The sequence below is a fragment of the Sinohyriopsis cumingii genome, chromosome 3 (assembly GCF_028554795.1).
Source record: "Sinohyriopsis cumingii isolate HCF-2022 chromosome 3, ASM2855479v2, whole genome shotgun sequence".
Taxonomy (NCBI): Eukaryota; Metazoa; Mollusca; class Bivalvia; order Unionida; family Unionidae; genus Sinohyriopsis; species Sinohyriopsis cumingii.
In genome coordinates this window covers 145,658,441-145,684,707 of record NC_142963.1, presented here as the reverse complement: position 1 = coordinate 145,684,707, position 26,267 = coordinate 145,658,441, and the positions used below count along the sequence as shown (strand labels likewise).

The window sequence follows — 26,267 nt, the reverse complement described above, 5'->3', positions numbered from 1 at the left end:
TCCACAGAACAGGATAGCATAGTAACCATGAAAACAGTATTCTCAACAAACATTCCAACTCCACAGAACAGGATAGCATAGTAACCATGAAAACAGTGTTCTCAACAAACATTCCAACTCCACAGAACAGGATAGCATATTAACCATGAAAACAGTATTCTCAACAAACATTCCAACTCCATAGAGCAAGATAGAATATTAACCATGAAAACAGTGTTCTCATCAAACATTCCAACTCCTAAGAACAGGATAGCATATTAACCATGAAAACAGTATTCTCAACAAACATTCCAACTCCTAAGAACAGGATAGCATAGTAACCATGAAAACAGTGTTCTCAACAAACATTCCAACTCCATAGAACAAGATAGCATATTAACCATGAAAACAGTGTTCTCAACAAACATTCCAACTCCATAGAACAAGATAGCATATTAACCATGAAAACAGTGTTCTCAACAAACATTCCAACTCCTAAGAACAGGATAGCATAGTAACCATGAAAACAGTGTTCTCAACAAACATTCCAACTCCATAGAACAAGATAGCATATTAACCATGAAAACAGTGTTCTCAACAAACATTCCAACTCCATAGAACAAGATAGCATATTAACCATGAAAACAGTGTTCTCATCAAACATTCCAACTCCATAGAACAGGATAGCATATTAACCATGAAAACAGTGTTCTCATCAAACATTCCAACTCCATAGAGGAAGATAGCATATTCACCGTGAAAACAGTATTCTCAACAAACATTCCAACTCCATAGAACAGGATAGCATATTAACCATGAAAACAGTGTTCTCAACAAACATTCCAACTCCATAGAACAGGATAGCATATTAACCATGAAAACAGTGTTCTCAACAAACATTCCAACTCCATAGAACAGGATAGCATATTAACCATGAAAACAGTGTTCTCAACAAAGATTCCAACTCCATAGAACAGAATAGCATATTAACCATGAAAACAGTATTCTCAACAAACATTCCAACTCCATAGAACAGGATAGCATATTAACCATGAAAACATTGTTCTCAACAAACATTCCAACTCCATAGAACAGGATAGCATATTCACCATGAAAACAGTGTTCTCAACAAACATTCCAACTCCATAGAACAAGATAGCATATTAACCATGAAAACAGTGTTCTCAACAAACATTCCAACTCCATAGAACAAGATAGCATATTAACCATGAAAACAGTGTTCTCATCAAACATTCCAACTCCATAGAACAGGATAGCATATTAACCATGAAAACAGTGTTCTCATCAAACATTCCAACTCCATAGAGGAAGATAGCATATTCACCGTGAAAACAGTATTCTCAACAAACATTCCAACTCCATAGAACAGGATAGCATATTAACCATGAAAACAGTGTTCTCAACAAACATTCCAACTCCATAGAACAGGATAGCATATTAACCATGAAAACAGTGTTCTCAACAAAGATTCCAACTCCATAGAACAGAATAGCATATTAACCATGAAAACAGTATTCTCAACAAACATTCCAACTCCATAGAACAGGATAGCATATTAACCATGAAAACATTGTTCTCAACAAACATTCCAACTCCATAGAACAGGATAGCATATTCACCATGAAAACAGTGTTCTCAACAAACATTCCAACTCCATAGAACAGGATAGCATATTAACCATGAAAACAGTATTCTCAACAAACATTCCAACTCCATAGAACAGGACAGCATAGTAACCATGAAAACAGTGTTCTCAACAAACATTCCAACTCCATAGAACAGGATAGCATAGTAACCATGAAAACAGTGTTCTCAACAAACATTCCAACTCCATAGAACAGGATAGCATATTAACCATGAAAACAGTGTTCTCAACAAACATTCCAACTCCATAGAACAGGATAGCATATTCACCATGAAAACAGTGTTCTCAACAAACATTCCAACTCCATAGAACAGGATAGCATAGTAACCATGAAAACAGTGTTCTCAACAAACATTCCAACTCCATAGAACAGGATAGCATATTCACCATGAAAACAGTGTTCTCAACAAACATTCCAACTCCATAGAACAGGATATCATATTCACCATGAAAACAGTGTTCTCAACAAACATTCCAACTCCATAGAACAGGATAGCATAGTAACCATGAAAACAGTGTTCTCAAAGTCATTACACCTAGCAATTTTATCTGCTGACATACACATGAATATAAGTTTTATGAATGAAATGTACACAAAAACAGTCACTCATTTGCCCGGACTTTTACTGCTAATGAAATGTACATAAAAGTAGTCACTCATTTTCCCCCCCTCCGACTTTTACTGTTAATGAAATGTACACAAAAACAGTCACTCATTTTCCCTACTATTACTGCTAATGAAATGTACATAAAAGCAGTCACTCATTTTCCCTACTATTACTGTTAATGAAATGTACACAAAAACAGTCACTCATTTTCCAACTATTACTGTTAATAACACGACTTCTACTGTGCAGTTGACAAATTCTGCATCATGCAAGGTATCAACAGCTAAATAAATAGTAAAGTTTATATCCTAAGCCCAGCTAATAGGAAGCCATAAGGAAAGAGTAGTTCTACCCTCACTGGAGAATACACTAACATGGAATCAGAAAAGGACAGTATCAGTTTCCTACTTTGGAATTTGACAGTAAAATTCTGGCTCATTCTTGGGCCAAAAATTGATAAGTATATAATAAATCTGTATATTTTCAGACATGAAAATACAAGCTTTCTCATCATGCCATGTGATGCTTGACTGAGTGCACCAACTGAAGATATACCTGTTGTGACAAAAACAAGCACTTTGCAAGATAGAACAAATAGCAACTGCAACACATTCAAGACAATGGAAATTAAATTTTGCTTAAAAAATTTGAATCAACACCATTTGCATCTCTATTCACCTTACTTCCTTGACCAGTGATAAACCTGCTGCAATGCATTGCTGAATCATAGACTTGCTTTTTTGTCAGAAATGAGACCAAACAGTTTACAAAATGTCACAATTCTAATTTACTGCGATAGATTTAGTTATTCCAATCTTTCTGCTCTCATAAGTCATTGATATTTATATGATCAACCTATGAAAGTGAGCTAAATTTACACAATGGATGTTGTGTTGTGCTGAAAAGTGAGTTTAATCTTCTGAACTCTGATTCTAGACCAAGCACAGCATAAGAAAATTTTCTTTTCCTGCATAAATACAGGATATATATCATCCTGTGGTACCAAAAATGATATATTTTGACATGCTTGGCCACACATTAAAATAATCTCTTTGTACCAAATGATGAAATATATCTGCTATTAACGTAAGAAAAGTGAAAGTACATATTTACCCATATAGTACTGAAAACACTGATGACTTGGAGTATTAAAGTGATAAGACTATACACAGAATGTGAAGAACTTAGCTCGAGAGAGACTGCTATTTAGTATCTTTGTTACTGTCTTAAATAGACTGCTATTTAATATCTTTCTTACCATCTTTAACAGGCTGCTACTCAACAGCTTTGTTACCATCTTAAACAGGCTGCTATTCAATAGCTTCATTACCATCTTAAATAGGCTGCTATGCAATAGCTTTGTTACCATCTTAAACAAATTCCTCTAAAAATTGTGAACATTTTATACAGGTTTTTCTTGTGGAAACACACACACACCTTTGCTTGTTTCCCCAAAATTCTAATGTGTGATTATTTTTAATGTATAGTCCTTATCCTGATTTTACATTGTTAGGACCATCACCTTCAACTACACAGAAAACCAGCCAACCTAATAAAAATCTGCCTTCTGACAGAAAGGAATGTAAAAAGCTTCTTTTAATTTTTTTTTACAGTATTCAGTACAGAATGTTTTTGAAATTGTAATGTTGTAATTGTAATGTTGCCATACCAACCTCAACCTTGCCTTCTGGGTCTTGAAGATGTATTCTGGACAGCTGGACAGACTCCATGTTTCCACTGGCTATCCATAAATAAATTTCATTCACACTACACTCCTGTCCATAGAGGATAAGATTACAATATATATATATATATATATATATATATAGGCACCTAGAATTTTGTAAAATGGAGATCTTTTCTTATTGGAGTAATACCAATTTCATGAAAAAGGAGTTCTTTTCTTACTAGAGTAATACCAATTTTATGAAAGAAAGAAGAACAAAAATGACAGGTTGCATATAAGCCAATCTAACACAAGATTAGAGTGAACAGGACATTACTTGCCAGCTATCTATTTAATAATAGAGACACTAGTAGGGTATGGTAGATTCTCAAGATTATTGACCAAAGGGTCTCAGTGTCCTTGACCTTCAATCAAGGTATGCAAATACTGACCAAAACTTACTGTACAGAAACTATTATTTTCTTGTTAGATTTACTATGCCCTTTGACCTTCAGAACCTAAAAGCTATAGGTTTCCTTCTTATTTTGTTTCATATAGAACCTACTACATAATATACTTGTTTATAATAATGAGTATGTGTGTGTGTGTGTGTGTGCGAGTGTGTGTTGGATGTTGGATTTTGAAAGTAGCTTTAACAATTTTTCAGTCATATCGCTATGATGTCTGCAGTGTGACAGTTTATAGTGATGTCTAGCACTGGGGCATTATGCCGCAGACAGGTATCATCATGTCCCACCCAGTCACATTATCCTGACACCAGGCTGACCAGTCCTAACACTAACCTCTTAATGCTGAGCACCAAGCAAGGCAGCTGTTGGTACCATTTTTATAAGTCTTTGGTATGACTCGGCCAGGGATCAAACCCACAACCTCCTGCATCCAAGGCACATGCTCTAACCACTAGGCCACTGGAGTGGTTGTGCCCATGGTATCAAAATGTATAATGGTAACACATTTTGATTAAACTTTTGATAAAGTTGTTTCCAGTATTTGTAGCCCAGTAATCCCTTATCCAATCCGTTACATGTTTGGAATATAATATCATCATATACTCTTCTTCTGTCAGTGCCACTCCTGATGCTGGGTGGGATAATACTTAAATTATAAAGCATAATACATATTTTTTCAGTTTTATATAAAAGATTCTTTCATCACTTATATTCCCATAACTGCTTTACCAATTCACTTCATGTTTAGAATATAACATCATCACATGCACCCTTTCTCTCAATACCACTCTTGCCCCTAGATCTTTACACACCCTTTCTCCCAATACAACTCTTGCCCCTAGATCTTTACAGACCCTTTCTCCCAATACCACTCTTGCCCAAAGATGTTCACACACCCTTTCTCCCAATACTACTCTTGCCCACAGATCTTCACACACCCTTTCTCCCAATATCACTCTTGCCCAAAGATCTTCACATACCCTTTCTCCCAATATCACTCTTGCCCAAAGATCTTCACATACCCTTTCTCCCAATATCACTCTTGCCCCTGGATCCTCATGTACCCTTTCTCCCAATATCACTCTTGCCCCTGGATCCTCACATACCCTTTCTCCCAATATCACTCTTGCCCCTGGATCCTCACATACCCTTTCTCCCAATACCACTCTTGCCCCTGGATCTTCACATACCCTTTCTCCCAATATCACTCTTGCCCAAAGATCTTCACATACCCTTTCTCCCAATATCACTCTTGCCCCTGGATCCTCATGTACCCTTTCTCCCAATATCACTCTTGCCCCTGGATCCTCACATACCCTTTCTCCCAATATCACTCTTGCCCCTGGATCCTCACATACCCTTTCTCCCAATACCACTCTTGCCCCTGGATCCTCACATACCCTTTCTCCCAATACCACTCTTGCCCCTGGATCCTCACATACCCTTTCTCCCAATACCACTCTTGCCCCTGGATCTTCACATACCCTTTCTCCCAATATCACTCTTGCCCAAAGATCTTCACATACCCTTTCTCCCAATATCACTCTTGCCCCTGGATCCTCATGTACCCTTTCTCCCAATATCACTCTTGCCCCTGGATCCTCACATACCCTTTCTCCCAATATCACTCTTGCCCCTGGATCCTCACATACCCTTTCTCCCAATATCACTCTTGCCCCTGGATCCTCACATACCCTTTCTCCCAATACCACTCTTGTCCCTGGATCCTCACACACCCTTTCTCCCAATACTCTTGCCCCTGGAACTTCATGCACCCTTTTTCCCAATACCACTCTTGCCCCTGAATCCTCATGCACCCTTTCTCCCAATATCACTCTTACCCCTGGATCCTCATGCACCCTTTCTCCCAATATCACTCTTGCCCCTGGATCCTCACATACCCTTTCTCCCAATACCACTCTTGCCCCTGGAACCTCATACACCCTTTCCTTCAATACCACTCTTGTCCCTGGATCCTCACACACACTTTCTCCCAATACTCTTGCCCCTGGAACCTCATGCACCCTTTTTCCCACTACCACTCTTGCCCCTGGACCCTCACACACCCTTTCTCACCTCTCTTGCCCCTGGATCCTCATGCACCCTTTTTCCCAATATGACTCTTGCCCCTAGATCTTTACATAACCTTTCTCACAATGCCACTCTTGTTCCTGGATCTTTACATAACCTTTCTAAAAATACCACTCTTGTTCCTGCATCAATAATCCCTTAACGAATTCAATTCATATCTGGAATATAACACCATCAAGCTCTCAGTTTCTCTCAGTACAACTCCTGCCCTTAGGCTCTTCCCTTGTGTGGAGCCATGGAGTCAGTAATGGTATTGAAATTAAATTCTGAATGATACAAGAGCTAAATACACTAAACCATGAACAATTACAACAAAAATATGTTTTGAGGATATCGATTCCTTTCATAGGGCCTAGGTGTAAGTTTGTTTATTTTAAAATAACTGCAATAATAAATGTTATTACTTGATTTCTGTTGTTGTTGTTGTTGTTGATGTGGGGTTTAACGCCATTTTTCAGCACACGATAGGCTATACATGGCGGCCAGTATTAATGGTGGAGGAAGAACCAGGGAAAACCCTGGAAAGAACCACCGACCCACGAGAAGCTACCAGCAAGCTTTCTCACATACCCACACTGGCTGAATTCGAGACTCGAACCGGCGAAGACAGAGGTGAGATGGCAGTGATCCGTAACAGAGAACGCTTTAGACCACTCGGCCACTCAGGGCCCCCACTTGATTTCTGTAAGAGCCAACGTCTTTATTGGCTGATCTGACATCATGTGATATGTGATAAACCCACATGGTTTATTATGCCATAGTTCAATATTGCCATATCATACACAGTGATATATTGTCATAATATAAAGTATGTTCTGTCACAATGCCATATTTGAGGGACCATGCAGCTACAATGGTATTTTGATATGCAAAACAAATTTGATTACACTCACCCATTAAATAATGAAATAAACTAATCACTAGGACCTTTTTATTTAGATAAATATGAAGCTTTATGAACTAGAAAACCTAATGTAGGTCAGTGAGATTTAATGAATAGTACAACATATACCTGAACAGGCAGGTGAAAGAATAAAGTGACCCTTTTGGTAGAAGAAATGGCAGAACAAAGAAAAACCCATAATAGGAAACCAATTGCCATAGGTGGAAAGTTATGTACCTTTGTACATGCCAAAATTTTGCAATCACACTTGGGACTGTGGAGTACAAAGCAAGTTACAAATGCATCATCCAAAGCTTGTAACATACATGCCTTTAATTGCATACATATGTATCATCCAGGACTTTGTAACAAACATGCCTTTAACTGCATACATATTTATTATCCAGGACTTGTAACATACATGCCTTTAACTGCATATATATGTATCATCCAGGACTTGTAACATACGTACCTTTAAATGCATACATATGTATCATCCAGGACTTGTAACATACATGCCTTTAATTGCATACACGTGTATCATCCAGGACTTGTAACATACATGCCTTTAATTGCATACACGTGTATTATCCAAGACTTGTAACATACATGCCTTTAACTGCATACACATGTATCATCCAGGACTTGTAACATATATGCCTTTAATTGCATACACGTGTATTATCCAAGACTTGTAACATACATGCCTTTAACTGCATACATATGTATCATCCAAGACTTGTAACATACATGCCTTTAATTGCATACATATGTATCATCCAGGACTTGTAACATACATGCCTTTAACTGCATACACGTGTATTATCCAAGACTTGTAACATACATGCCTTTAACTGCATACATATGTATTAATTGCATAGTACATACATGCCTTTAATTGTATACATCTGTATCATCCAGGACTTATAATAATCATACCTTTAATTGCAATTATACATGCTTTTAATTTGATAAATATATATATGTCCTTAGTTGCATGTATACATGCCTTTAATTGCATACATACATACATAACTTTAACTGCATATATACAAGCCTTTAACTGTATACATACATGCATTTAATTGCATACATACATGCCTTTAATTGTATATATGTCTTTATTTGCATATATACACACCTTAAATTGCACACATACATGCCTTTAATTGCATACCACATCTCTTTAACTGCATACATACATGCTTTTAAATATATGCATATATGCCTTTAATTGCATACATACATGCCTTGAATTGCATATGTCTTTATTTGCATACACACACACCTTTAATTGCATACAAACATACCTTGAATTGCATATTTACATGCCTTTAATTATATGCATATATGCCTTTCATTGCATTGTAAGATAATAGCCTATCATGGACTGAACATATCAAGCCTATCAGTAAAAAGGTCAATTCAAGTTTATGGCTTCTCAGTAGGGTAAGACATTTTCTACCTGAAAGGCACAGAAAACTATTTTATAACAGTTACATACAACCCTATTTAAACTACTGTAATACAGTATGGGGTAATTCAAATGATAAAAACATAGCAAAGCTGGCACATCTTCAAAAAAAAGCATTTGGGCTAATATCAATCCAGAAAAAAAGCAAGGACAATTTAGCTGGTAGGTTAAAAATACTATCTATTAAAGACCGAATCCATTTGAGAAAAGCCAAATTAATGTACAGGATATCCAATAATGGTGCTCCTGAATATTTACAATCACTATTCCAGTATAGGCTACCTGGTAATACTGCCTATCTGCAATCCATGTCTACCAAACAGTACAAAATTTCCAAACCAAATAAGGAATTATTTTAAAAAGTTTCCAATACTCTGAAACTTTGCTCTGGAATAGTATTCCAGTTGAGATTAGAAATGCCCACTCTATTTCCTTCTTCCAAACCCAATATATCCAGTGGCTTCAGAGATTCAGCTAAAATAAATAAATTCCCTTGTATTAGGGCCTCAAGGTAGATTAGTTCTTAGCTAACTGTGTTACCCTGTTTAAATAAGGTCATTATTATTCTTCTTATTCTTATTATTATAAACCTTTAACTGTTTACACAGATGCCTTTAATTGCAGATGTACATGCCTTTAATTGCATACATAAATGCCTTGAATGTACATCTTTATTTTGCATACACACATGCCATTAATTGCATACATATATGCATTTATTTATATGCATACATGCCTTTAATTGCATTGAATAGGCCTTTAACTGTTTACACACATGCCTTTAATTGCAGATGCACAGGCCTTTAAATGCACACACATGCCTTGCCTTGAATTGCATATGTCTTTATTTGCATACACATGCCATTAATTGCATACATACATGCCATTATTTATATGCATACATGCCTTTAATTGCATTGTATAAACCTTTAACTGTTTACACACATTCCTTTAATTGCATACATGCATGCCTTTAATTATATGCATACATGCCTTTAATTGCTTTGTATAAGACTTTAATTGTTTACACATGCCTTTAATAGCATAGATACAGGTCTTTAATTGCATATGCATGCATTTAAAGAATTTTTTTGTTCCTGCTGTGTGTCTGCAAAATGTTTATAAAAAATTCAATGTGTTGCTGATACTATGCTCATGAAAACAAACCTGTACTGCAACACATTCAACTGTGGTCTCAGAAGAAACTCGTAAAACTCTTTTAATGCTCAGAACTTCTGGGGAACTTAGCTGCTTCCAGATGTCATGAGACTGGAATGAAAAGATTTAGACATTAAATATTCTTCATTTATGAGTGTCCAATGAGATCAGTGTTGAACCAGATATCTCATTACTATATCTGATGGCCAATAAGTTCTTTTTTACCATGATGTCTGTGCTTCATATTATAATCCAATTGACTTGTATGTAGAATACGTCATTCAAATCATTTTATCATATGTCATGTAATCTTTTGCATATAAAAAATATTTAAAACATTCTTCAAAGTACCTGAAACAATGTGTACAAAAATAATTATCATTTTGTGATCACATAAAATAATATAGGACCTTACAGTGAGCAGAATTTTAAAATATTTATATCAAAATCATTATTAATGTGATGGCAGAATATAAACACTGGATTTCAAGACATACTTTGATGGCAGACCATAAACACTCGTTATTGTCATGACATAATGTGATGGCAGAATATTAACACTGGATATTCCTGACTTATTCTGATGGCAAATCATAAACACTCAATATGTCATGGCCAATGTTTAGTCGATTGTAGTTACTGTTCTTCCCCGCTTATTGAATAGACCAACAAGTGAGATGGTTTTTTTTCTTTACATTTGTGGTAGCGGAGTGATGCTGCCTTCCACACATGCATCAGAAATTTAACAAAGGGTCAACAGACAACAGAGATGGAGGTGTTCTGGTCTGATGACAGGGATTACAACAAAAAATGTGAGTGTTCTGAAGGATTTAATTCTAAGTGAAAGGAAGAGGAATTTTACTTACCATCCACATAAAAATGCCAGTCTACATAAACATATTAATTACTAGCGAGCGGCTGAACATCCAATGAAAGAAAGATCACGAGATAATACCTCATCCGGATGATCTCTACTACCAGAAATGTTAACAACAAAAAAAGTAGATATCTCATACAGTACTCATGCTAGATGTCAATATAAGCGGATTATGATATAACAATGCACTGTTAAGATGGTTTGTAAATATGGACAATGAATTTGTTTACGTAACAATAGATAAATTTCAGTGCATTTTATATCCAGTTTGTGGATCCTTTCGTGGGGCCTCTGAATTTCTCCACTCCAAACCAGTGGTTGTAAATACAAGTTTAAACAGAAATACAATGTTGGCAATAAACAAAAAATTGCCAGATGGTATATTTTGCCACCAATAAGGAAAAACAACTGCAGTTTGAAACATTGGTGAAACCCTATGCAATCCAAGAATAAACTTTCTACTCATTATTTTTTGTACTTTTAAGAATAAAAGTCTATTTTTTGGTGTGCAAGAAAAATACGTATCAAATTTCAGAAGCCACACCATGATCGTCATGTATTATTCATATGTGATCTCTTCCACAAAATGATAATAAAGATTTTACATTTTTTCCCATACTTTTATGAAATAATTTTTTGTTTGTGAATGAGAAAAATACATGTCTATAATATTTCGGGAGCACACCACGACCGTGTTATATCCAAATTCATGTTATAACAGAGCGTGATAGAGCGGAGTCACACTGTAATGTGATCGCAGAATATAAACAATGGATATTCATGACTTACTTTGATGGCAGATCATAAACACTCATTATTGTCATGACATAAAGTGATGGCAGAATATTAACACTGGATATTCATGACTTACTTTGATGGCAGATCATAAACACTCATTATTGTCATGACATAAAATGATGGCAGAATATAAACAATGGATATTCATGACTTGCTGTGATGGCAGATGAAAATAAAAATGAATAATGGAGTTCACAGTCATGTGTTTGCTATATATGGGCAAATATTGTATGATTCCCATAGGAGACCATACATATCAAATCTCACACAGGGAGAAAAAAACTCCCAATTTTTCGGGTCGCTCCATGCCTACCTCCCGATTTCATCATATCTCCCGATTTTTGCAGAGAACTCCTGATCAATACATTATGTCTTTCAATTTTCATTTCTCTTTAAAAAATCCTAAATAAATGGATCTATTTTATCACCTGTGAGTATTGTTGTGATGAAATAATTATTATCACTCTACAAAGAATTTTTTCTTCAGTAAATAGAATGTTATGTTCAAGCATGACTTACATTATTATTATTTTTTTTTAACCCTACAACAATTCTAAAATCAGAAAATAAACCAAAACAAAAATCAAACCATAATAATACAATTGTGAGTTTCAATCCCACGAATGATCACTGTGAATGCTGTAGATATCTCCATTCCCACCAAAGAAACTTACAGGATTGAACACCTGGCATTACTGTACCATTTATACAAACGTTAATAGCCATCATTAAATTAAAGGAAGGAATTAAGAAATATACCATGCAAATTATGTGCCCTAAAAATACTTATTGAGACTAAATATGTTATTTAGTAAACAATGTTAAATGCCTTTCGAGTTGAGAATAAGGAAAAAAGGTGGGATATAAAACATGGAGATTGATATGTATAGACGCCATTCCTGAGTAGAACACTGGCTTCCTGAAAAGATGGTACTAGGTGTTCCCCCCAGCCATCTGTACCTGCATCTATACAAACATCACCTCTGGTGGTTTCACTTGCAGAGGTATATCCACTATGAGCCAAGTTTAGATCACTCCAAGTCTGCAGATGGTACCTCATAATAGTGCAGATCGGTATAGGTTGGTCCAGTGCCTCCACTGCGATAAGAGAATCATTTGTAATTGGTGCATATAAAAGCGACCTAGGATGATGAGGTCTGCTGCTGTGCTGAGCAAGCCAGAGGGTGAAGGAATTCCCATGTGTAGAGAGAATCCCTCAAGTAATGAACCCACCATGATCCTGATTTTGAATGCCCATTCCTGGGGGAGATATACTCTGTTTACCTGTGTGTTGAATTCCAAACAAATTCTTGAAATGGTACTAGGTCAGATTTGTCCTTGTCGAGGAGGAAAGCCAATCTGTAAGCAGTGTGAAATGTTTTAACATAGTGTTCTAGTATATAATTCACATGATGTTTTTGTAGGATGTTGTCAAGGTAACTTGATGTCACTGCCGAGATGGTCCAGACATGGTCCATAACATGGTTGATCAGAAGAGTGAAGACCCAGGGATTGATAAGTGCACTGGTGATTGATAAAAGATGTTGTAGGCAAAATGTAGGAACTTCCTGGAGTCCTTGTGAATAAGAACATGAAGATATGTGTCTTTTAAGTCCATGCTGACTGCAAAGTCTCCCTCTTGAGCATTCAAAATGCATTATGGTGTTTCCATTGAGAACCAAGGGGCATGAATGAATTGATAGAGAGCGCTTCCCCCATAACTGGGATCTGTTGGAAAGGCAGTGTGGATACGATGCCATTGGTTATTTGAGAGAGTGAGACAGAGTAACTCTGGTGCAAGTGATCGCTACCTATGTCTTTTGTTCACTTTGGCTCATCAGAACAGTGGTTTTTGATGTGAGAAACTATGACAGGAAAACTTGCCAGAGGTTAGTGTTTGAGTCCTGTCCCTTGGTTCCTTTTGCTGGTTTCCTGAAATATCCCTGTGTCTGTGTTGTGGTTGAGGTGTGGGAAAATTTGTCTCCTTAGTGGTTTGTTTGTGTACTTCATCGATCTGGCCAATAAAAAGTAGATTAAAGGATAAATGGTTGTGACCACAGGTTGGCCTTATGATGATTCTTGAGGAAGGTGGAGAGCAGTGCATCTCGTTCAGCCAATCATAAATCAGCAGCTGCTGTGATGGCATTGGCTAAAGTATGTTGAGAAGCTCTGTTCAAGACCTGAGCTATATTGTTAATGCACTTTGCCCATGGTCTAAACTGTAAGGCAAATAGAGCAGAATGTATAAACCTGTTGTAGCTCTGCACCTGTCTCTTATTACTGCACAAAGTTGGTGCAGAGTTATGCCTTATAACGTTACCTGGAAAACAGGATATGAATTTAATAAAGCTACAAAGCATCCCAGTAAAAATCAACATGATTTACCATACTACCTGTGAGAGGTTCAAGGATGACCTCTACGGGTAAATGCAATAATTTCCCAAACACTGGGTGTTTGCATCTCCTTTGTTTATAATTGGCAGATTTTTCTTTTGTTTTCTGACAGCAATCACGGCCAGTTAATCATTAAAACCCTGAAACTGGCTTGGGTTAAGAGAGAATATTGTCCAGCAGCTATGCCAGTACTTTGATGTGTAAATGCCTTTTACTCCATAATATTAGCAGGATTACCATAGCTGTGGTCTCGGATTTGGCCAATGTGGGTATGTGAGAAAGCTTGCCAGTAGCTTCTCGAGGGTCAGTGGTTCTTTCCGGGGACTTCCTGGGTTCTTCCTCCACCATTAATACTGGCCGCCATTATAGCCTATCGTGTGCTGCAAAATGGCATTAAACCCTACAACAACAACAACAACAACCATAGCTGTGTACATGTTGTTTATGGTTGCTTATATCAAAGCTAACAACTCACTTTTTAAGATATTACAATAATTTTCAGAACATTTTTTCTGAAACTTCATTATTGTATTTTATTTAAATTTACCGCAGTGGTGCCTATGATTCAAATCCAAGGGATGTACTTCATTTAGTGGAATGTACTTCATTCAGCGCAAGTTGAAACCTTCAATGTACATGCTGTGGCACCATTATGTAAACATGATCACTGGCCTAGATGCAAGCATTGAACCAAACCCTAGTGTTGTTCATTGTGGTCATACTGGGATCACATTTCAACGAGTTAGGTATTTACAGTTTCATAGCAAAATAAAAATATCATTACTGGTGCATTAATACCAAATTCTAATACAATAATGCAAAAACAAGTAATATTTAACTAGAGTCAAAAGGTAGAGGTTACTGTTACAGCAGCCTGTGAATGGTCAATTCATGTCATTGTCCAATCAAATTATACGCAAATCTGAAATAGGCAGAAACACTAAGAAAACAGAAAATTAAATAAATGTATTGATATTTCAAACAAATTATATTAATTTATGACATTTCCATTTAATAATCATACATGCCAACACTGAGAGAAGTATATGCATAACTTAGTATAATATCAGTTTGCCTAAATGAATGCACTGTCAATGTGCATCTTGAGATGTCTTGGAATGCACTGTCAATGTGCATCTTGAGATGTCTTGGAATGCACTGTCAATGTGCATCTTGAGATGTCTTGGAATGCACTGTCAATGTGCATCTTGAGATGTCTTGGAATGCACTGTCAATGTGCATCTTGAGATGTCTTGGAATGCACTGTCAATGTGCATCTTGAGATGTCTTGGAATGCACTGTCAATATGCATCTTGAGATGTCTTGGAATGCACTGTCAATGTGCATCTTGAGATGTCAATGAATGTTCTGTCAATGTGCATTTTGAGATGTCTTGGAATGCACTGTCAATGTGCATCTTGAGATGTCTTGGATTTGTGGGTTGGCTTATGTGCAGGTCATGCACTTTTAAATGTTTTTACCTGTTCAGTTTTGGGAGTCAGCTTATATGCAAATGAGCTTATATGCAAGTATATACAGTAAGTTTTCTATACGTCTCAGGGACCTGCATATTAACATAAATTAAAACTACAGCCCAAATGTATTTGTGAAGCCATATAAGCTACCCGTAATGGTACCTACGCATAATTAAATGTGTAAAGACAACTAAGTGTGGTAAAATTGTAATGGAAAAACGTTATCGACATAGCAAGAAAGAAAAGTTGGAAATATAGGAGTATACTTTCACTATAAAGTGAGAACTCCTCCAACTTTTATCAACCTTGATTTTGGCTTTGTGAGGTCTCTCGTTGTGAGAGTGTGCTTCTCAGCACAAGTGGAAGTAGTAAATGAGATATTCACCAATCCCTATATCTTGGGGAGATCACTATGCCAAATGGCACCTAGATGGACAGATAACTTTTAGCTCTTTTCAGCTAAAAGTTTTATCTGGGAGGGCTTGATTTGCGAGTTAGTAGTAGTTCTCTTAAGGTATTATGATTGGGTAATGTATTTAAAGAACAAAATGATGAACATGATTGTTTTAAACAATCGTAATTTACTTGTTTTTTTTTTTTAAGAACAATACAATTAGAAATAAAATGAAGACAGAGCAGGATACATCCAATGCATTCAATCTTCAATGTAGATACTACGCAGCAACACCGAAATGCAATGAATTATAACTGATAAATAGTTTTTAGACACCAGTGCAACATTATTCAATGGTTATTTTTATTAAGCCTCAATTCATAACGGGTACAAAATCTAAATCTTTTCATGGAGTAGGCCTGTACTCATATCTAACTTTTAAGTTTGAAGTAAGCACTGAGCATATATTCTGCAATTTTTAATATTATATCAACTATGTTTGATGGTTGTTGTTTTGTATGAAATAGAAATCTATAAAAACAAGAAATCTGTAACTAACAGTTTGATTTGTATACTGAATGACACATAAACACAAAATTCATAAATATTTATTTTTGTGATATTATGCCCCTTTTAGCTTTCTTATACAAAACTCAAGTTTCCTCAACTAGAAAGATTCAACTTTGACAGGAAGTATATTAACACTTACCAACATGATACATTTGCAAAACAGTTCAAATGCTAAATGCATGACAATATCAACATGACACATTTGCAAAACGGTTCAGATGCTAAATGCATGACAATACCAACATGATACATTTGCAAAACAGTTCAAATGCTAAATGCATGACAATATCAACATGATACATTTGCAAAATGGTTCAAATGCTAAATGCATGATAATATCAACATCATACATTTGCAAAACAGTTCAAATGCTAAATGCATGACAATATCAACATGATACATTTGCAAAACGGTTCAAATGCTAAATGCATGACAATATCAAATCATAGGCAGGCCAATGAAAATCATTAACTGCTGCTCAAATGCCAATTCTGTATTGAAAATTTAGTTATGACAGACAGACAGACAGATATTAGATAGATAGATAGATACAAAGACTGATAAACAATTAATAGATACAAGGATATACAAATCGATATGGACAGATGAACAGATGGATACTTACTGTTGGTCTACTGTCTGGAAGTGTTTGAAAACACTGCATCAAAAGATGTTCCATATCAGGCCAATGTTCCCCACCCTTCATTGTGATTGGAGGTATACATTGATTCTAAAAACCATAAATGACAAGAGATTATTGTCCCCACCCTTCATTGTGATTGGAGGTATACATTGATTCTAAAAACCATAAATGACAAGAGATTATTGTCCCCACCCTTCATTGTGATTGGAGGTATACATTGTTTCTAAAAACCATAAATGACAAGAGATTATTGTCCCCACCCTTCATTGTGACTGGAGGTATACATTGTTTCTAAAAACCATAAATGACAAGAGATTATTGTCCCCACCCTTCATTGTGACTGGAGGTATACATTGATTCTAAAAACCATAAATGACAAGAGATTATTGTCCCCATCCTTCATTGTGATTGGACCAATACATTGATTCTAAAAACCATAAATGACAAGAGATTATTGTCCCCACCCTTCATTGTGACTGGAGGTATACACTGATTCTAAGAACCATAAATGACAAGAGATTATTGTCCCCATCCTTCATTGTGATTGGAGGTATACACTGATTCTAAAAACCATAAATGACAAGAGATTATTGTCCACACCCTTCATTGTGATTGGAGGTATACACTGATTCTAAAAACCATAAATGACAAGAGATTATTGTCCCCACCCTTCATTGTGATTGGAGGTATACATTGATTCTAAAAACCATAACTGACAAGAGATTATTGTCCCCACCCTTCATTGTGATTGGACGTATACATTGATTCTAAAAACCATAAAAGACGAGATTATTGTCCCCATCCTTCATTGTGATTGGAGGTATACATTGATTCTAAAAACCATAAATGACAAGAGATTATTGTCCCCATCCTTCATTGTGATTGGACCAATACATTGATTCTAAAAACCATAAATGACAAGAGATTATTGTCCCCATCCTTCATTGTGATTGGAGGTATACATTGATTCTAAAAACCATAAATGACAAGAGATTATTGTCCCCATCCTTCATTGTGATTGGAGGTATACATTGATTCTAAAAACCATGAATGACAAGAGATTATTGTTCTCATCCTTCATTGTGATTGGAGGTATACATTGATTCTAAAAACCATGAATGACAAGAGATTATTGTCCCCATCCTTCATTGTGATTGGAGGTATACGTTGATTCTAAAAACCATAAATGACAAGAGATTAGTGTCCCCACCCTTCATTGTGATTGGAGGTATACATTGATTCTAAAAACCATGAATGACAAGAGATTAGTGTCCCCACCCTTCATTGTGATTGGAGGTGTACATTGATTCTAAAAACCATAAATGACAAGAGATTATTGTCCCCACCCTTCATTGTGACTGGAGGTATACATTGTTTCTAAAAACCATAAATGACAAGAGATTATTGTTCTCATCCTTCTTTGATCAGAAGTATACCATAAGGACAAAAAATCACTGTTTCCCACCCTTCATTTTGATAGGAAGTATAGATTTGTCATAAAAACTTAAAAGACAAGACATAATTGCTCCCACCCTTCATTTTGATAAGAAGCATAGGTTGGCCTTACAAAAACTGTAAGGACAAGACATCATTGCTCCCACCCTTCACTGTCATAGGAGGTATAGGTTTGCCTTAAAAAAAACTATAAGGACAAGACATCATTGTTCCCACCCTTCACTGTCATAGGAGGTATAGGTTTGCCTTAAAAAAAACTATATGGACAAAAAACATCATTGTTCCCACCCTTCACTGTCATAGGAGGTATAGGTTTGCCTTAAAAAAAACTATATGGACAAGACATCATTGTTCCCACCCTTCACTGTCATAGGAGGTATAGGTTTGCCTTAAAAAAACTATATGGACAAGACATCATTGTTCCCACCCTTCACTGTCATAGGAGGTATAGGTTTGCCTTAAAAAAAACTATAAGGACAAGACATCATTGTTCCCACCCTTCACTGTCATAGGAGGTATAGGTTTGCCTTAAAAAAAACTATAAGGACAAGACATCATTGCTCCCACCCTTCACTGTCATAGGAGGTATAGGTTTGCCTTAAAAAAAACTATAAGGACAAGACATCATTGCTCCCACCCTTCACTGTCATAGGAGGTATAGGTTTGCCTTAAAAAAAACTATAAGGACAAGACATCATTGTTCCCACCCTTCACTGTCATAGGAGGTATAGGTTTGCCTTAAAAAAACTATATGGACAAGACATCATTGTTCCCACCCTTCACTGTCATAGGAGGTATAGGTTTGCCTTAAAAAAACTATATGGACAAGACATCATTGTTCCCACCCTTCACTGTCATAGGAGGTATAGGTTTGCCTTAAAAAAAACTATATGGACAAGACATCATTGTTCCCACCCTTCACTGTCATAGGAGGTATAGGTTTGCCTTAAAAAAAACTATAAGGACAAGACATCATTGTTCCCACCCTTCACTGTCATAGGAGGTATAGGTTTGCCTTAAAAAAACTATATGGACAAGACATCATTGTTCCCACCCTTCACTGTCATAGGAGGTATAGGTTTGCCTTAAAAAAACTATATGGACAAGACATCATTGTTCCCACCCTTCACTGTCATAGGAGGTATAGGTTTGCCTTAAAAAAAACTATATGGACAAGACATCATTGTTCCCACCCTTCACTGTGAAAGGAAGCATAGATTGACCTTAAAAACTATAAGGACATAAAAATCATTGTTCCCACCGTTCATTATAGGAGGTATTATAGGAGGCCAACCTGGCCTTAAAACTACAGGGACAGAAAATCACTGTTCCCACCATTCAATGTAATAAATTGGCCTTAAAACCATAAACTACAAGAGATAAATTGATACAAGAAACTACTCAAAGTCATACCATTTTAGTGTTATGAATTGTTTGCAAAATTATTAAAGCTACATACATGTATTTACAAAATAAAATGCTTGACAAATAATGAAGGACTATATAAAAACTTCCTTCCCAGTAAAGAATACTACTTTGGTTAACCAATAGTGATATATTTTACCATATTACCAACGAACATTGGTGACTTTTCTTTTACTTTAAATGAATCCCTCTTACTATATTGTCTTTAATATTTTGTACAACTTTTATTAATTATTTTCTTGAGTGTGCAAATTTTATTTCTCAACTTTGGGTGGTGAAACCCGTTTTAATGATGTAATACTTTACCTGTATCTATTGCAGTACTTACCTTTCAGGAATGGAAATTACCCTCATTCACAAAAGAAAATTCCATCCTCCCACATGATGGAAAGTTCCAAAAAGACCAGAACTAGAAAGAACACACACCCATCCCGCTTTTTATGGCTAGACTACTATTAGGATATCTGAGCATGTTGGGAGGAGGGAATATGTCACCAGTGACAGGTAAGTATCACACCATTAAAATAAGTTTTATACCCCACACACTATATTTTAACATCAATAACGTAAGTTGTTTAATTTGCCAATGCAGTTGGATGCTGGCAGCCTCAGAAACTGGTATAAAAATTAATAAACTGCTTGAAAACTTACTGTGGATGACAAATCACTTGAGAAGAACCAAGCATGAAAGTGGAGAATTTGAGGGCTGCTGTACAAATGGGACCTGCTGTGCTGCAACATCAGTGTCATGTGACTGGTCAGTAATCAGGTCAAGAAGATCGCTGAAGCCACAACATAATCACTGAAATGAGCTGAGCATTGGAAATCCTGACTTTGTGAAGCACTTGTAGAATCACTCTGAATAGTGGAAGGTGCAAGCAAACAGACTTTTCCACTTCACACTGAAGGTGTCCGATTTCCAAATCCTCTAATTTGGGACAAGGGAAACATAAAAGGAGAGCTTACTGAGTCTTATCATGAAAAAGTCCACCAAAGGTCTCCCCCACAGCCTGAAAAGAGACCCTGCTATGGACTGGTGCAGAGACCATTCAGTGAGGACTACCTAATCTCTCCTGGACAGACTGTCTGTCATAATATTCTTCTAGCAATGAAAATTATGAGCCTGGAGGGTAACCACTTCTGAGGTTGCCTAGATGAGGTTAAAAACCTCCACTCAAAGACAATGAGCATGTGTGCCTCCTTGTTGCCTGAGGTATGTAGACCATCAAACAACAACTCCTTAATTGGTTGACACATACCTGTAGGACAAAAAATATTGCTTTCTTTTCTAAATTGTTTATATGTAGTGTTGTTTCTTCCAGCAATCTGAGGAGCTATCTCTTCAGATTCCAAGTGAGTGTCCCTCCCCGAATCTGATGCATTTGTGAACATACAGAAGTAGGGTTAGTAGGGTTAGGAGTCTGCTTGGAAACTAGTCCTGATCTGCCCACTGACACCAGTGGTAGTGAAACTCAGATCCTAGAGAAATCCCAGCTGTCAGAGGTTCCCAGTGTGATTTCCATTTCACCAGAAGGAGAAACTGGAGGGGTGCACGTGCAATCTGCTGTGGAGTTCAAGGTCCACAAATAGATGTAAGCCAGACAATAAAGTCTTTACTTGCAGCACCTCCAAAAGTAACAAAATTCTGTCTATTCTGTTCAGAGGGACATAAACTAACCCCCCATTGGTGAGAAAAATTCATCCCAACAGATACAAAATTCAGATAGAATTAGCCCTGATTTCTCAAGGTTTAATAATAATAATAATAATAAAATTATAATAATGCTTTATTTATAGAGGGTGACTCATTAGTCAAGGACTATTCTCCCTTGAGGCCCTCTAAGGAGAGTATAACATTGCACATTATATGAAGATAGCAATAATTACTGTTTATTTTAACATGTTTAGTATTAAAATACAATACTAAATTCCATTATTTATTAGAAGCGCATACATGCTCATGATATCTCTTCTTAAATACTCTAATATTTTCAGCAGATTTTACATGTAGTGGAAGCTAAGACTAAATGTTCCACATAACTGTACCAGAGTACTGGAAGCTGTTTTTAAATTGTTCTGTTCTTTGTTTTGGTGGTAGAAGGTTTCCATGTGATACTGATCTCAACTGGTATTGTGTTGAAAAAGGCCTTCCTGAAGATACTCTGGTGCAGTTCCATGCAGACATTTATATAAAAGAACTGCCTTGTGAAAATCTATCCTGTCATATATTGTGAACCATTTGAGTTCTGTAAATAATGCTTTTGAGGGATGATCAATAGATGCATCTAAAATTACGCGTGCTGCTCATTTCTGAAGTTTATAAATCCTGTCAAGCTCAGATTTAACACAGTTTCCCCATACATTTGAAAAATAATCCATTGTTGGAAGAACACATGACTTGTAGTATAGATTTCGATTTTCCATAGGTAAATATTTCTTGATTTTCTTCAGTAGGGCAATTTTGGATGACAGTGTTTTACAAAGCTTATCAATATGGTCATCCCATAATAAATTATTATCTATGGTCACACCTACAAGCTTTTCATGTTTGACATTTTCTAATGGATGATTATTTATTGCAAGAGATAGTTTTGGGTTCCCTGATTTGTGTAGCTTTTGTGATGTCCCAAAAATCACATTTTGTTTTACCTTCATTAATTATCATCCTTTTTTGCTGTGCTCAGTTTTGGACTCTAATAAGGTCTGAGTTTAATCTCATTTGGATAACTTCAGTATCAGAACTAGATGTATACAAGGTTGCATAATCTGCAAACAAATGTGTAATTGTGCATTCATTATTTAATGGTATATCATTGATATAGATAAGGAAGAGGAGAGGGCCTAAAATTGAGCCCTGAGGGACCCCTGAATGAATTGTGCAAGTTTGAGAGCTAATATTGCCAATGCTTACTTGCTGAGACTTTGGTTTAGATATGATCTAAACCAGTTTAAAGAAGGATTGTTGAACCTGTAACAGTTCAACTTTTGCAGCAGAATTTCATGATCAACAAGATCAAAGACTTTCTTGAAGTCAGGGAAAACAATACCAGTCATATGTCCATTATCCATTTCCTTCAGCCAAAGATCAATTAATTTGGTGGCACGAGTGGTACTTTCTAAATCCTGACTGCACTTTATGAAGTACAGAGTATGTCTCAAAAAATTTATAAACCTAAATGGCTACATGCTTTTCATATAATTTTGACCATATAGGTAGAATTGATATTAGTCTGTAATTCCCTGGATCCTCCTTTTCTCCTTTCTTAAAGATAGGTGTAACCTTTGCCCATTTCAGTGTTTCTGGAAAATTACCACTCATTATACTTAAGTTAATGATACGCATTAGTGACTTTGTTATTACTGGTGCAGCAATTTGAAGAATTCGTGGACCATTACCATCCAATCCAGAGGATTTATTAATATTCACCTTAATTAGCATATCAAAAACATCAGCTTCACTAACATTAGCTATTGAAAAATAATTATCATCAGGAATTTTAGCACTTATAAATAATAGAAGAGCATCAAGTTCAATTGGCTGTTAGTCTGGTTCTGAATACTGTTACTGGAGATGCTTATGAAGAAATTGTTGAACATTTCCACAATGTCTTGTACAGATGTTGCTATATCATCATTTTGCTTAAGTCTAGGGGGAAGACAACTGTTCATGGGTGGGTTCAGCTCTTTTAGACGCTTCCACAATGTTTTGGTACTCTTACTTTCATCAATAGTTTGTGTATAGTAGTTCTCTTTTGCATTATCTATCAGGTGCTTAGTTTTATTCCTCCACTTTCTATAGCTTTTCATGTCTTTTTTCTTGTGGAAATTATCTCTTAGGTGTCTAGCCTCACTGATCTCAGGGGTAATCCACTTGGGTGTAATTTGGTGTTTAATCCTTTTTGTTTTAATTTGGGCATACTTGTCTAAGGCTGCATTGAACATCTGATACCATTTGTCTAAGGCAGCATTGACATCAGCTATATTGCAAACTGATTGGAAGGGTTTGCAAACTAAATCATTTAAGAACATTTCCTCATCAAACTGTTTAAAGTCCCTGTATTGTATTTCAATGTGTTGACCATATTTACATGATTTTGGAACATGTCTAGTTATACAGACTGGGTAGTGGTCACTCAGAGCATACACTAGTGCATTAATTTCACTTATGTTTTCAGGTTTATTAGTATAGACATGATCAATGATAGTAGCACCTTTATCTGTTATTCTACTTGAGGTGTTAATTAATTGAGTAAAGTTGTATGTTTCAAAGTTACTTATCCATGTTAATGGTGGAGTTTTCATGTAGTCAATGTTAAAAATCACCTAAAAATGATAGTTTCTATATCTTCCTTAAGTAATGCTTTTTGAATTTGCACCTCAAATCTATAAATCCAATCAGCTGTGGAACTAGGTGGCCTGTAAACTGAACATAAGAGTATTGGCTTTGATTGGGAAAGGGTTAGTTCGATTCAGAAACTCTCTACCCTAACAGTCTCTAGATCAACACATCTGTTATAACTAATGGAACTGTCTACATAGAGAAGAATACCCCCACCCCCATGGATTCCCTATCTTTTCTTTCAACATTGAACCCCTGTATTTGGAGAGCCAAATCATCAGTATCATCAGAAAGAAAGGTTTCACATAGACCTAGAATATTGACTGATCTAGTTTGCTGTAATATTAACTTTATCTCATTCAGTTTAGGGAGGATGTGTTGAATATTTAGGTTGATTACTTGCAGACCTCTTTTGAGATGGCCAAAGCTATGACAATTTCAATCAGAGGATTGATTTTCAGACAAGGTAGTATGCCATGTATTGTTTTTAGACTTGACAGATTTCTTTTTCATCGCCTTGATTATTTACATAAACACATGAAGAAGATAACATACAAGATCTATCTGTTGTACCATGACCACACTATAGTGGATACATGAGAATGTTCAATATGAGACTGATTTACATGTGTACAAGAAGACATCGATATATTAGACACTTGAGGAGCCTCAGAGGGAGAAGTAACTTGAACAGTATCAAATAGTTATTTACATGTTAACAAGTTACACTTTGTACACAAATCAGATAGTGCCTGAAATCTGTTTAAAGAATTATAATTATTACATTGAAAAGTGTACACATATTCTAACGCATTTTGTTGTGGGATATGTGTTGCATAGGCCTGCACATCACTGCCTTCTACCTATTTTTATGTGCACAACTTTTGCTTATGTCCTAGTTTATTACAAAGATAACAACGAATCTGTTTTCCATGCAGACATCACTGTGTTACATGACCGTGCTCTCCACAATACAAGCAATTTTCTGACTCATGCCTAACCCCTTTTAAAAGTCTTATGTACTGGTCTATATTCCTAAGGAGCATGGCAGTACCTCTGTTAGACATGTGGATTTGGTCTTGCTGGTATAATTGTTGGTTCACTCGACTCTCTTTGAAGAAGGTCCTGTATTGCAGAACAAAGAGTATTTGGAAATTTTCAAACAACATACTTACGGTGTCATTTAGTGGAGTCCCTTTATGGTGGGAGATCTGAGATGATTATTTTAGATTCTGTGTTTTTTGGACATGATGGCATACAACAAGCTTTCATAATCATCCTCAATGCCATTTAAAGATTGGCCATTACTGAAATCATTGCCACCAATGAGAAGAATTACAGTATGATATGGTGACATATCCATTTCCAATTTTTTTTCTGCAATAGTATTAATAGTTGTACCTCTGTGGGTTTTTACGTCAGTTTTATATTATCCTCTTGTTCTTACTCCTTTGATTATTAATGATCCTATGAGAAGAGATCTGTCTTTAACTATGTTGCTGATTTTGACAAGTGGGGGATACAGATGCATTGTGTGGACTTCTTGATTTCCATGACTAGACCGACTGAGAGTTTGGTGACTGCTGTATTTAGTATTTGCATTTAATTTAGCTTCATGCTGTGGGTAATTGGTCCAGGTTGTCTTTAGAGCAGTTCCTTCTGTACCTGGATTTGATGTTGAGTGAGACACATCATGGTCACTGTTTACAGTATGTGCTTTAACTGAGTTTTGGCTCTGACCTTTCAGAAAGGTTTAGAACGAATCTCAGCTGGACCAGCAGGAGGACATATTTTGTCTGAGCTACTCCAAGAGAGTTTGTGAGACATCAAATGCTTGATGAAAGAGATTCCCAGTGACTTGAGATGGGTGGCAACTGTCCCATTGCTCTGTTAAAGGCACTG

The 26,267-nt window shown here is 36.2% G+C and overlaps 1 protein-coding gene across 6 annotated transcripts in view; it reads right to left on the bottom strand.

Moving 5' to 3' along the window:
- The window catches only part of LOC149804074 (leucine-rich repeat serine/threonine-protein kinase 2-like), a 327,016-nt gene that overhangs the window by 20,478 nt on the left and 280,271 nt on the right, over positions 1–26,267 (bottom strand). For all 6 annotated transcript variants that reach the window (XM_089953980.1, XM_089953981.1, XM_089953986.1 and 3 more), the window contains 3 exons: positions 17,129–17,233; positions 10,005–10,106; positions 3,927–4,028 (listed from right to left, as the gene is read on the bottom strand). In XM_089953980.1, the coding sequence (XP_089810106.1) occupies positions 3,927–4,028; positions 10,005–10,106; positions 17,129–17,233 (309 nt within the window). The remainder of the gene's footprint in view (positions 1–3,926; positions 4,029–10,004; positions 10,107–17,128; positions 17,234–26,267) is intronic.